General features: G+C 37.8%; 1 protein-coding gene across 9 annotated transcripts in view; it reads right to left on the bottom strand.

The window, feature by feature from the left end:
* Positions 1-14,925, bottom strand: part of SLC25A21 (solute carrier family 25 member 21) — a 243,063-nt gene that overhangs the window by 20,754 nt on the left and 207,384 nt on the right. For all 9 annotated transcript variants that reach the window (XM_068192897.1, XM_068192891.1, XM_068192895.1 and 6 more), the window contains one exon: positions 2,565-2,631. In XM_068192897.1, coding sequence (XP_068048998.1) covers positions 2,565-2,631 — 67 coding nt within the window. Of the gene's footprint in view, positions 1-2,564; positions 2,632-14,925 lie in introns of those variants that run through there.

The raw sequence follows: 14,925 nt of genomic DNA, 5'->3' as shown, positions 1-14,925 counted from the left end.
ATACAATGTTTCAGTAGCACAAGTACATTTCATCTTAGTACAAAATCTCCCTTGTCTATTCTCTACACACTTTTATGACACTATAACTAGAAGCTTTCAAAAAAGTTCATTACAAACATAAAAAGAAGCTACTGGAATCTAGAAAATGCCTCTTTTCCTTTTGTGCTTTCTCAAATCTCAGAATCATTGGCCTGAATGTAGTCTTCCTCTAAATCTCACTAGTCATTTAGGCAGTGGAGAAGGGACAGCTTGAGGCTTGTTTAGCTGAGGAAAACTATTAGAAGAATAAAGATTGGAGGGTGGGCCAAAGGAAGCAATGACTTTTCCTTTGGAGTCATAGTCAAATAAGGTGAGTGGAAATCTGAGATAAGCTGGATTCTCTTCAGGTCAAAGCATGGGTACAAATTCCACTTTGAATGTTAAAATTGTACTGGCATATGACATCTCACATTGAATTGTTTCATTATACAGGTCCTTACAAGGACATTATTGTTCAGCTCTGTTCTGTCACTGAATTCTTCTAATGTAGAATACAGCTGATGTCTCAAAAAAGTTATCCTGATGTCCTTGGAACAGCAGTAAATTTAAAGGAATAGTAAAATATAATATAGTAAATAATAAAAGAATTCAACTATTTAATTAAAAACCTCACATGTTTAACATTTAATGTTGATTCTCATGTTTGCAGAAAACTCAGCTCTCACATAAGTGTCCAAGAACCAGGTAGAAAGCATCCCACGAAGAGAGGACAAGTAAGACATTAAAGGGGCCTGAGCTTATGATGTACAAGAGTTTGAGAGAAGTGAGTCTGTTTAGCATGGAGACAAGAAAGCTAAGGTGGTTTAAGTTCTATCTTCCACCATCCAAATTTTATACAGAAGAGTCAGACTTTCTCACAGGCTGACAACAGAAGAATGAGAGGCAGCACACAAAGGTTGCAACAGGAGGATTTGGGCTGGATATAAGGCAAAATTCTACACAGAGGAGGAACACAGAGAGGCTGCAGTCTCCATCCTTTAAGATTTCAGAATTCAACTAGACAAGCCATCTGAACATCCTGATCTAACCATGAAATCAGCTCTGCTTTGATCAGAGATACTCCCCAACTTAAAACCTTTTTATGATTCTATAATTACATTGAATATCATGGGGTTTAAGCTAATTTAATCAATTTGAATAAAGGAAAGTGATTTGAAGTTTATGAATGACTCAAATCAGTAGGAGAAATCAAATGGGTTAGTATTTTAACTAAATACATGCTGGAATCTAAAAAGCACAGTCAGATTTACTTTATCCTGTTTCAAATGAAATTAAATGGAGAGACAGAGGAAACATCACAATATGAAGAAACCAAGTTATTAGGAATCTTCTAAATATTATCCATCTATTCTTCACTGCCACTTTGCCATTAAATAGGACTTTAGTTTTTCTGGTTTTATTAAATAATTTTGAGATAAGTGACATATGTCACTTGCATCTAAAATGCCAGTGCAAACATGAAGATGACATTACCAGAACTCCTTTAGGATTCTGTTACAAGGTCACATCCTGTCACTTTATACAAATATTATTCCTCTGTAAAGGAATTGGTATGTGAATGATTAATTGCAGACTAAGGACCAGAATCATATGCAGCCTTTTTAGAAAGAAACAACAAAAAGAAAGAAAGGAAAATCAAGACATTCTGTATAATAATTGCTTTTAGACACAGTTGGTGCAACTATGGAAACCTCAAAGTTCTGAAATAAAAGACTAAGAAACATTTGCTCATAACACAATGGCTACTTTGATAGATTTAGAACTTTAGAATTATGTGCTTAATAATTATGTTTTAATTAAAAAGGTTGAATGGCTCAACTGAAAAAAATTGATGTATTTAAGTATTTTGCTTAGGACTGTTACGAAAATCCTGTTCTACAAATGAAAATAAAGGATAATAAAAGAAAATCAGATCAGCATTTGACAGAAAATACACTTTGATAGCATCTATAACTGCAAGAGAGCTGGAGTAAAATATTTTGCACAATAAGGAGCTGTATCCATTACAATTTTCAATCTCTTAAAAAGAGAGACTATGGAGCAGAGTGTTCTTTGGTGCACAAAAAAACTCTGGGCAGCACTTCAAACCTACTAAATAAGTACTTATTAGTGGCTTCTTTAATGGCTTCTTGTGTTAATTTATTAAGCTGTTAGTTGTTTTGCAAGTTGCTAGGCATTTTCAGTAAAACCAAATATGTAAACCAGAGGCAATTATGAGGCTATAATATAACTTAAAATATTTTATTAATTCTGACAATATAAAATAATTGCATTTTTCTTCCAGTAACATTTCATACACAGGTCAAAATTAGCTTAACATTTATGAGCCTTATCCTACACTTCTTAATCAAGGACAGTTTTTATTGTGCTATCAACAGGAAACTTTCCTCCTAATAAAAATCAGAGGATTAATATGCCAAATAAGTTTAAGATTCTAATCTCAGTCAGTGGGGGAGAAATAAAATGTTTTACAGCTGCCACTGTCCCTAGTTATACTTTTAAGGGAGGAAGCATGGGGGTTTTACCTTCACTGCCCTTTTGGGTGTCTCAGCCAAGACAGGAGGAAGTATTCCTTTGTAGAAGCCAAGTAACCTATTGAAGAAAAAAAAAAAAAGAAATTATTTTTGTATGGATAAACAATATATCAATACCATACTGCCAATTCTTTTTTTGCTTTTGAGCAAAGCAGCTAACCTTTCAGCATTTCCAGGTATACAGACAAATAATGATACTCTCTGCTTACTTGCTAAACAACTACTGTGCTACCAATTATATACTGGTGAGACGATATAAAGAAATCAGCAATGCATATGTACAAATTCAATCAATTTTTTCTGAAATACAAGAAATTGTATTTAAAAGGTGAGGAACATTTTTGACAATGAAAAAGAAGTATTATTCCATTGTTTTAATTTGCTTAGCATAGCAATGTTTGTATTAAAAATTGAAATCACAAAATCACAAAATCCAGATTTGGAAAAACCTGTGACTTCAGCAAGCTGCATACAAAAATACTGCTTGCTCATTTTCAGATACTAGCTCAGACATATTTTGAAGTTTAATTTTAAACATGACTCAAAATAGATGAAGTTTTTTTCTTTTAGCAACTTAGTTCTAACTCAAGTTACCTATTCAGACATCCATGACAGAACACATGTATTTCATCTTGGAAAAAAACATTTGGATGGTATCTTGTCACTGTATGTGTGCATATATTTCTATATCTATCTACCTATCTATCTATCTACAACCTGCTACATGCCAACAGACATGGAATTTGCAGGCAGCCTGAGCTCTGCTTACAAGGTCAGTGTAGATACATAATGCTGGGTCTTGGGAATGCTTTAAATGACAAGCAGTTTTCAAAATCCTCATCTGGGGTAGAAAAAGACACAGTCCTTGTCTGCTAGGTCTGCATACTAACCTGGATAGTGCATGGTGAGAGTTCAGAAAGGCATTTAATGGAATCACCAAGAGGAATCATAGAATTATCAAGGTTGGAAGAGACCTTAAAGATCGCCCAGTCCAGCCATCAACCCAGCACTATCACTGGTACCCCTAAACCACGAAACCACATCACCCAGTGCCAGACCCAGACACCTCTTGACCACCTCCAGGGAGGGTGACTCCACCACCTCTCTGGGCAAACTATTCCAATGTCTGACCATCCTAATAATAAAAAAAAAAGCTTTCCTATATCTAATTTGCATTGTTACTGTCTCAGCTTAAGTTACCTTGTTAGCCAACAAGAATATATCCTACAATTTATCCATCTTCAGAATGTATACACATTTATTCAGGACTGTAAGAGGATTCTTTCTACACACACAGAAAAAAAATTAGTTAAAGCAAAGCATTTGTGTTTTTAAAAATGTTGGAAGGTGGTGATGTCGGAATGTGATGATTCACCTTTCTAAAGCAGCCTCTTATTTGGAATATTTTTGCAGAATATGTGAGAGACATGACATCAATAGATTCTCCTATAGTTGATCTCTACATGTCAAAGGAAAACAATGAAATTCATATTCCCCATGTGAATTTAAAATACTACAAATGCTATACCATTTTCCCCATCCTTCTTCAAACACTTCTCTGGAGTTCTCTGCTTGGGCTTCTCCAATATAAATAAGATAATTTAGGCCTTGTAAGATGCTCCAGGTTGGGCTTAAAGAAAGCAATGTATGAACTCCAGCCTACAACAAAAGGATGCATTGAGCATTTAACACAATGATGGTTTAATGTCAAAATACTGAAAGGTAGGAGATTAAGGAATTCAGTTGTCATCAGGTGTTTAAATTTCCCCAAAGTCTTACTTTCCAAACAAAAATATACAAATATATATCTATGTATATATTAATATAGATTGGATATACCTAGAGATACCTAGATATGGATATAGCAATATAAATATAATGGATCCATAGAAGCATACAATCATAGAAACATAGAAAGGTTTGGTTTTAAGGGACCTTAAAAATAATTTAGTTCCAATCTTCCTGCCATAAGCAGGGAATTTCCCACTAGTTACTCTGAGCCCCATCCAGCCTGGTCTTGGTTGTTATTCTTAGTCCTGGGCCCATTTTAGTCTTTAATGATTCATCTATATTCAGAGCATATTGCTGATTCAGCAAGCAATTGAAATGTCAAATAACTTCAAGAAGGTAATTCATACATTTTAATGTAAGTTCAAACTGAAACTGAGGTCCAAGTAAGATCAGCTACAAGAACACAGATCCCTATAAACAATGTCAAAACACCAGTGATTCAGGTCACCATTAGAGCAGGCAGTGGATTACTTGAAAGTTCTAAAGAAATGGGAACTGAAAATATGAAAAGCAATTATCAATTGCTTCTGAATCACAGAAAGGCTGATGATGAAAGGGACCTCTCGAGATCATCTGACCCAACCCTTGCTCAAGAAGGGCAACCTAGAGCCAGTTGTCCAGGACCATGTCCAAACAGCTTCTAATTATTTCCAGAGAACGACTACCCTTTAAGGTAGGAGATCCCACAACTTCTCTGGGCAGCCTGTGCCAGCGCTCAGTTACCCTCACAGTAAAAATGTGTTTCCTGATGTTCATATGGACACCCTTTTGCTTCACTTTGTGTCCATTGCCTCTGGTCCTGTCACTGGGTGCCACTGTGAAGAGCTTGGCTTCATCCTCTTTGCATCCTTCCTTTAGGTACTTGTGCACATTGATCAGATTCCCCTCTGAGCCTTCTCTCCTCCAGGCAGTTCTGTCTCTCAGTCTTTTCTCATATGAAAGGTGCTCCAGTCCTTTAATCATTTTAGTGGTCCTTCAACTGAACTCTTTGTGTTCTAACAAAGTTAGAATTGTGGTCTAACCAGTGCTGAGTAGGGGGGAAGGAAGTAAACACCTTCCTTGACCTGCTGGCAGCTAAAGCAGCCTGCTGAAGTGTTGGCAGCCCAGGATATCAGCAGTCCCTTTGGTTGCAGGCCATATTGCTAGCTCATGCCCAGCTTGGCGTCCATGAGGACCTACAGGTCCTATGCTGTAAATCTGCTTTCCAGCTGATTGGCCCTGAATATAACAGTGGTGTGTGGTTTATTTTTCCTCACACACAGGACTTCACACTTTCCCTTGCTGAACTTCATGGGGTTCCTGTCAGACCATTTCTCCAGCACGTCAAAGTCCACCCAACTGGCAGGCAGTACAACCCTTTGGTATAACAGCCACTCTCCCACATTTGAATCATCAGTAAACTTGCTGAGGGTACACCCTGCCCCTTCTTTCAGAATATGAATGAAGATGTTGAACAGAGTTGGATCTAGTACTGACCACTGGGGTACACTGTTAGTTACTGGCCTCTAGTTAGACTTTGTACCACTGACCCTTTGTACCAATGACCCTCTGGGTCATTCAGCCAGTTTTCAATCCACCTCAGTAAGTAAGTAAGTACTAACAGAAGCTTTTGATATCTTGTACCAAGCTCAACTCCAGGTAGGCTTTGATTTCCCTAACCAAATCTCTGCATGCTCAGGCTGTCTCTGTACTCCTCTCTTGCTACCCGTCCCTGTTTCCACCTTCTGTATGCTTTCTTTTTTATGTTTGAGTTTTGCCGGGAGCTCCTTGCTCAACAACACAGGCCTCTTGAGATCTTTGCCTGACTTTCTGCATGCTGGCATGGACTTGAGTGGAGGTGATCCTTGAATATTTTGCAGGTTTCCTGGACCCCTCATCTCTCCAGAGCCCTTTATCATGGAACTTTTCCAAGCAGATCTCTGAATAAGTGACAGTCTGCTCTCCTGAAGTCTAGGGCTGTGAACTTGCTTTTTGCCCTGCTCCCTCTTCTCAGGATCTGAACTCCACCACCTCATGGTCACAACAACCAAGGCTCACTTTGACCATCACCCCAGTGAGGCCTTCTTCATTTATGTGTTAGAACTCCAATGGAACACTTTTCATTGACTCTCACTTGTATCAAGAAGTTATCATTAATGCTGCTGGATTGCTTATGCCCTGCAATGTTGTCCCTCCAGAAAATATCAAGGTACTTTAATTCCCCATTAAGGATCAGAGTCTGTAAACATCAGGCTGCTTCTGGCTGTCTCTACAGGGCCCCATCTTCTTGTTGTTCCAGGTCAGGCAGCCCATAGTAGATGCCTACCACCAAGTCACCACTATCGATCTACTCTTTAATCCTTACCCATAAACTCTCATCATTAAACCTCAGGCAGAGCTCCATGCACTCCAGTTGCTCCCTCCTTGTCTTCCTGGCCAGCCATTCCTAAATGGTCTGTATCCCCCCACAGCAGCACTCAGTCCATTCACTGCATCCCTGGGATCCTGACGAGATCCTGCCCCTGCAGCTGCACACAGATCTCCAATTCCTCGTGGTTATGTCCCATGTTGTGTGCCCTGGCGTGCAGGCTCTTCGGAGAAACTTCCTCACTTGCATGCAAATGCGTGAGGTGACCCCAGCTGGGCCCTGTTTATTCATGTTGTGTTCCTGGTGGTTCACATCACCCCAGCTGCTTTGCTTGGCAGCCTCTCCATCGCTCCCTCAGAGCTGCAGTAACTGCCCCCCTCCCTCAGGGCTCCTGGTTTAATGTCCTCTTTACCAGGTCAGCCACACTACAGCAAAGATATGTGTGCAAAGATACCACTCTGCACCTGATATCAGGCTGATCTGCTTATTTTAAGGCTGACACTGAAGACTTTCTGCTGGAGGAACCTCTACTGTGAACCAGGAGAATCTGCAGAGCCGAGTAAATATATTCATGGCCCTATGGATCCCTAAAATGTGAAGGGATCTGTAAGTGGCTTTCACTGCTTTATTCCTCCCTCCTCTTTGGAATCAAATCTCTTCATGGAAAACAGACAAGAAGGAGTTAAGGTCTATTCCTATGGAACACATTAACTTTAGAAATCTAAAAACACATGAAACTTTGAGGATATACATCCATATATGCAATATGTAATTCAGTAAACATGGTAAGAGCTAGCTCAGTATTTAATTACGAGCTGTGGTTTAGGGTTTTTTTCCCTTCCTGATTTGAAATAGAAACAGAAAAAAAAGGTTAGTAAGCACAGTCAGTGAGATGAAAGGAATAAATGAAAGGAGGAAGTAGAAGACAATGCCATCCCATCACTGCCTATTGTCAACTGACTAATTTTTTGCATAAAGTGTAGTTGCTTTTAGAACCTCCTGTGCCTGAGGTGGAGGACAAGCAGCTGCCCACAACTTTTACAAATAACATTTTACAAATTGTACCCATTAAAGATAGTTATTTCAATCTTTGGAGAATGAACCATTTACTTAATTAAAAAAACTAGCTTGATAGTAAGAAAAACTTGACTGGCTTTGCCAGTCAAAAAAGTACATACACACACAACGATCTTCTACTTCTGTTTTGCTTGACCAATTGAGTTAGCCTATTTGCTCACAGAGTATGAATTTTTTTCAAAGTCATCTAATGAACAGTGATGACATTTCACGTTTGAGAGATATTATCACCTGGACTCAAGCCTTCTTTCAAAAAACTGATGTTCAGAAAAATTATGAAACAGCAGCAACAGCAAACACTGCAGGGTCTGATAGAAGAAAGAGGAGATGACATCATATCCCTAGCTAGAGACACTGGAAAGAACAAATAAATTTCTAACAGAAACACAGCTACATCTTATTTTGTTTCAGCATTAAGGGTCTAAATGAACATCACCATTCAATTGTATTCTGGGCAAGAGCCCAAACTCATCTTTGCAGCAGTTGATTTTGAAACATTACAGTCAATCACATCTTCTCAATTTGTTCTTGCAGGCTTTCCCTATCCTTCTGGTTTCCATTTCTTGTTTGGAAGCCTTGACTCATTCACCCTGGCAAGGGGACCAACCTAAATCAGTTATTTTCTCCGAATTATACTGAAATTGGGATCTTGCTTAGCTTGTTGTTTTCTTCCTCTGCCTTTCACATAATTTTCCCTTTAAGGATCTAATAAAGCTGATTGAAGGCATAAGCACAATATTCCCTTTCTTTTGTTGCTGTCAAACCCAAGGCATTTACCCACATTGTTTTATAATTGAAACAAAAAACCTCTTAGGTCCAATTCTGCTTTCATTACCTCTGCATTATCCCAAGTATAAAAAAAAAGACCTGGCTTTCACGACCACATCAGTTACATGAAACAAATGCACAACTTTCAGATTTTACAAAATGTTTTATTTAAACAAAGAGAAGGAATTTTGAAGACATGATTGGTAAAAAGGTGGGTGTTGTTCAAAAAGAGGAAGAAAATATGTCTAAATATAATTAAGTTTGCAAAATTTCCATTTATATCAGGAAAAAGGTACCTTTTATTTTCATGCTATGTAGCATGTTGTGAATTTATTACTAATAGAAAATAAATAATTGGACACAGGGCAATATTACTTTAACATAACTGTAACATAACTGTGTGTTGACTTAGCTGGATTTTTAAAAGATTTTAAATTCCCAGAAGTTGTAGAAAAACAAGCAAGTGCTTAGTGAAGGCAGGCGCAAATTAGTACCTACCACTGAGAATAAGGGACTTACATTTAGCCATTTATTTTGAGAGCTGCAAGCCACTAACCAGTTCACACATGCAGTCTACCCTCAATCCCAGCATTTACAACTATTTCCCCAGCTGAGGAGATATGCTATAGGGAAGGCTGAGTGTCATTTTGGGACAACTGGCAGAGACTTCAGTATACTTGAAAAGATATTAAAGGTTGGACACATTCACAGAAAATCAGGCTTGGACACTCTTGCTCTCTAAATAGATTTCTTTTTTCTTGTGAAGTATGTTATGTATATTATCCTACTGAAAATGTTAAATACACATCTCTACAGGAATCCCATATAAACCTATCAATGACACAGTTAGCTAAACTGGCTTCTAAATTTCTATTATGCAACTATATTTATTTATTCTGTGTCTGCTATACAGATATCTGCCATTTTAGACATTGGCATTAAATACTAGGTCCTCACTTTCATAGCATATGTCACTTTTTTTAAATGAAGCTTTCATTGCAACACCTGGGAATTAAGGAAAAGCATAAATATTTTTTGCAGCAAGTAAAACAGAATTATATGTGACCCTGTGCCTGTAGTAATACTGTTACACTACATGCTAAAAGAAGACCAAGCCTCCAACTATAGGAATACTAGAAGCAGACCAGTTAATGAAAGAAATCTGTCAAGTAAGTTAGGACAACACACTGTATGAAAAGTGACTGCTTAAAAAGGAAGAGGCTGTTGGTGTAAGCTATTAAGATACTTCAGGAAAGTACTAACAGTGGAGAAGCTGGCTCAGAAGCAATCAGACTGGCCAAGAAATGGATTAATAATCACCATCAATCCGCCTCACTTATTCAAAATGACAGTCATCACTGTATTTACTGCATGTGGGTCAGATTATGAAGTTATTATGATCCATCATCCATGTGACTGTTATTCTTACTGAGAAATGAGTCTTTTTTCCATGAGTTTTAATCACCTCTCAATCTCTTGGTCAAAACCCTTGCTAATTTTTTGGCTTTCTAAGCTGCACTCTGAATTTATATGAGTTACAGGACGCACCTAAATATAAATCCCTCAAGAAACTGAAAGATGAAACTTTTTCCTTCCTTGTTTGTCTTTGTGGCAGTAAAAAAAGTGAGAATTAAAAAAGGAATATTTGTTAAAATTTATTTCTATTCAAATGATGGTCTTTTATACTTTTTTACTTTTATATATTATTTACATATTTCTCACATGCTTTCTGTGTTTTGCTATACCCAAGCAACTAAGAAAAAATAATCTAGGAAGGTGAAGGTATAGCCTCGCATTGTAACACACAATATAGCTTCAACAGTTTCCCATGGGTGGAAAAAGGACTTCTTGTTCGGAATTTTTGTCCCCAAGGATGATTATAAATTAGTTATTTACGTGGTACATTGTTACTGTGTACTGCCTGTCTAATAGATTAATGTGAATTAAATTATATTGGATTTTAAGCTGATAGATAGGCTCACACCTCTGCTCCTTACTCTAACTGCTAAGGGCCCGTGCAGCTGGGCTGGCACTGCTTCCAGGGAGTAATGGGGCTGCCTGGGAGCACGGTGGGAGCTGGCAGGCAGCGAGGCAGGACCTTGCCAGCTGCAGCACCTCTGCTGCAGCACTGTGCTGCTCCCCTGCTGCTGCACCTCTGCTGCTCCCCTGCTGCCAGCCCAGCAAAGCGCTTGTTCTGGGCTCCCGCCACCGCTGCCTTCCGAGCAATTTCCTCTGCTCTGGCCCCAGCACCAATGAATGAAATACCAGTTTGGCCCATGCTTCTGAGAAGCCTTAAACTGGTCTGTTTGATGTATTTCCTGTTGAAATCAGTGCAAATGGCAGTGTTATTATCACTGGCAGCTAGTTTAGGCTCTTAAAAAATTACCTGCATGTAATCACTAGCCAGGCTGTAGAATGGGTCTACATGTCTCATTTCTTACAACTGACGGCATTTCTTTCCCCAAAGACTTTCCCTCTAGCTGCCCCTTTGTTTGCAAGAGGAACAAGCTACAGACATGCCAAAACAGCTTTGCCTAGAGCTTCTGAAACAGAAAAATTCTTCATTGCATTTTGGATTGTCAGGATTGGCAGAATGTTTCATTTGTTCAGAAGGAGTTTTAGTTGTTCAAACACTAGAAGAGAATTTATGTGTTTTTTTCCCCTTTTGCCAACAGTACTGCCGTAACTGGTACGACAGGAAGCAATCACAGTTTTAAAGTAGCTCCACACCTATGTCTATTGAGGCTAAAGAATGCAAGAATATGATTTTTAATTTTGATACTAGAGCGAAAAAATAGATTTTTTAGGAGATGTGCTTAGAAACCTGTATCTGACAAAAAAAAAAAAATAAAATCACAGAGAGGATAATTAGATGTGTTTTCTGGAAAAGACTGACAGCATTTCTCTGTGTTAAAATGATGCTGTGATTCATTAAATGAAAAGTCATGAGACGAGCAAAATTTCTGTGCTTGCCCTGGGAATGTGTTCTACTTAAATTGGTTGTGACTTCATAAAAATACAACATTAAGTTGTTTTAATTCCATCAGAAAAAATGTGGTTCAGGAAGGAAATTTTTGATTGCAAGTTAATGTTAGCCTTCATTGGAATAAGTTATACTCTTCAATATCCACATGCATAATCCCTGGGGAGTTATATGACGCCATGTATTCTTTCCCATCTGCTAGTTAAATATGAGATTCAAGAGGCTTTCAGTGTCATTATACAGATTAGTGACTCTCCCAGAGGAATCTAGGTTCATGATACAGTGAATAACTCACAATGAGATTCTGAAGACCAACATTTAGAGATCATTTTGTGTTTGTATGAGTTTTGCACCTGCAATTATTTGTGCATGTAATTTAGGTTACTTAGATGTTTTTAACTTACAGATGCAATCAGTGATGTAGATACTTAAACTCAACTGAACTGCAGGCAACCATAACTGCAGGTGCAAAATTTTGTCTGCAATTATTTGAACTCATAAACACATCTATCTCCTGAAGTCTAAAGTAAAACTAGGCCACTAGTGGTTTTATGTAGTATATTTAACAAACAGAAAAATAATGCATAATTTTCCCAATTTTCAAAAAAGCTCATGACTATTCATTTTAGCATTAAAACAAATAGAGTATCATTAAATATATACAAACATGAATTAAACAATTTGGTTTCATCTTCTAACATCTTGACCTTTGGGGTGTTTTTCTTACTCCCTTTACAGTACCTGTAGCAGGAAAATATGGAAAGATCCCTGATTTTGCAACAGCAATAATGTTGATAGTTGCACCAGTAGAGAGCAAAAGTGCTATGTGCACTGAGATCAAAGTGTGCAGATTTTGGAGCACTATTCAAGGCAGTGAACAGCACCATGAACATGAACACATACTGGCACTTGAATTTCCACCTGGCAGGCAGTTGTGGCATCTAGACATACCAGGGAGTGAAAGGCACACAGATGTGTGAGGAAGCTTGTATGAATGGCAACTGCCTGCCTAAAGAAAAATGCCCGTGTTTGTCATCATATATGGATGATCTTATACGAAAGTTATCAGAAAAGTTTTAAGTACTCGGGAGCAAGAAAATAATTCCTTGAAGAGCACAAATTTCCTACAGTTACAGCTAGTGTCCCTAGATATAGAGGCAGTGTCACAGATCTTTTCCTTCACCTTTGCAGGGTCATTGTGTAGTGTGATACAGTGTGGGCACAGGTGTGAAACCCAGATCCAGCCCCATGTTCCAGACAGCTCATCCCAGCCCAGGTTATACTGCTTAAGAAAACTCTCATACGAAGGTCTACATTACACACTGACAATCATGGATGCAGGAGCAATGCCCTAAAAGATACCTCCTACTTCTCATGCACCTAAACCATAATAAAAATACCATATGGGTTAATACATTTTTCTCAGTGTTACTCTCATGTAAGAACAAAAGGAGTTAACAGTTAATACAAACTTAATTTATTTTTTCTTTAATCACAATGCATTTTAAACATGAAAGGTCCCTTTTCAGTCAAGATGCAGCAATGTTTTCAAACAAATTCTACATTCAGTACTATGATAGTCCCACAATATGATGACATTTTGCTTGTCCTTCTTGCACATATTACAACATAAAGCTCTATGATGTCATGTGATTACATTGTAAGGTGACTAACCTTGAGTTTCTCTAAAAGCAAATGGCTCAGGAAGGTAAGGTTAAATAGCTGAGAAATTAAGAAGATTTACTGAAGATTTACCAAAAGATTCTAAACAAATTTTGACTGTTAAACTATTAGAAACAGATTTTTCAAGAATTTGCACCAGGGATATACCTTTAAGATGAAAATCCTGCTACAAGATTGTGATGCAGTATGTAAATAATTTTTGAGACCAAATCAACAGGCAAGGCAGATGTGCGAAGAGTAGTGTAGAAGTTGCTGTCCTAAATATTATTAATTGCTAATTTTCCTAATTGTTATTGCATTTTATTATTCAGTGATCTACTCTTGTTTTATGTAGCCTTGTCTTACTTGCCAACAGTGTCCTCATCTGCATAGACATCTGTAAAGAAACCTGACAGGTTTTTTCTTAAAAAGTGATGGAGTCTGATTCTTGGTGATGTGGTAGTTTGTACTGGATTATTTATTTTTTAAAAAAGCTTGCAATGTGTTCTTTGAGCAGCAGACCTGCCTCAGCAGGTTTAACCTGAACATCTCTTTTGAAATGTTTTCTTTTTCTCAATATACTCTTCTGATCCAGCACTCTTCACAACTTGAATTCTTCTGCAGAAAAGAAATTTTGCCACTTGGGCACTGAATAAACAAAACAAAGGAACCCTCCCTCCTAAGTTACTTTTAAAAGCATAAAAGGTATTTTAGTTTGAAAAAATGAACGAATAGTTTAATATAGCAATTCAAGTAAATACAACACATGTTATTTTACAGTCTACAGCGTGATTTTTTTTGTTTCAAAACTTTTTGCATTTTATGACAAAATAAAAGTACCTTTATAATCACTAACATGTCAAAAAGAAAGTAATTTTTTATCAAATTTGCTTTTCTTCTAGATCTCTAGTTTTCTCTGAGTTTCCAAAAGAGAAACTTTTTTCCCTTGTAACTCACAAACATGCCACGAGGCTTGCTTGGTAACCACTCTGTGCTGGATCTGGAATTCAGACAGATTAGCCAGAGGTTACCATTACACCTCTACAGCAGCATTGTTTGCCATGATCTCACATCTGATTGTAACTGCAATTTGTAACCACACTACTTCCTTCTTCACCATCATCAGAGAGCATTACAAAGTCGATATAAACAGCACTAGACACAACTCAGTGATTGCCTGGTATTCTACAGAGTTGATGTAGACATGTGAAAACCTTACCTATGGACAGTAAGAACCTGTCTCTGCTGCAAGCAGTTTTGCAAGATGAGTGTGGGCAGAGATCTCCAAGTGCAATGATTTGGGCTGTAATTGTAGCAGGTCTTGAAGGAATACATGGTAAAGCCGTTTGGAGTGCCGGGCATTCACAGGCAATGCTCCAAAAAAAAAGCATCCAACTTGATCAGCATTGATACACAACACAGTAGGTTCTCTTATGGGTTCTGTTTTGCTATAAGGTAAAAATTTTGAAAAGTCCATGAGTGTCACTGAGCTTTTAATAAAATGTGTGTCTATAGTTAAAGAAAAATTACAAGTCTATTATTTTGTACTGAAACTATGTAAAACTGGCAACACAGTGAAAACCCCTGCAAAACTCAGCAGTGTTGTCAACAGCCTTGAGTTCTCATTTTGGGTTGCAAAAATTCAGACAAGGGTATCACCTGAGGCCAGCTGAGGATCATCTAAAAAGCTGCATAAATAAAAATTTGGGGAACTCTTAAATTGC

Source organism: Anomalospiza imberbis, chromosome 6, assembly GCF_031753505.1.
Source record: "Anomalospiza imberbis isolate Cuckoo-Finch-1a 21T00152 chromosome 6, ASM3175350v1, whole genome shotgun sequence".
NCBI classification, from domain to species: Eukaryota; Metazoa; Chordata; class Aves; order Passeriformes; family Viduidae; genus Anomalospiza; species Anomalospiza imberbis.
The sequence above is the reverse complement of the archived record's forward strand: the minus strand, read 5'-3'. Positions and strand labels throughout refer to the sequence as shown.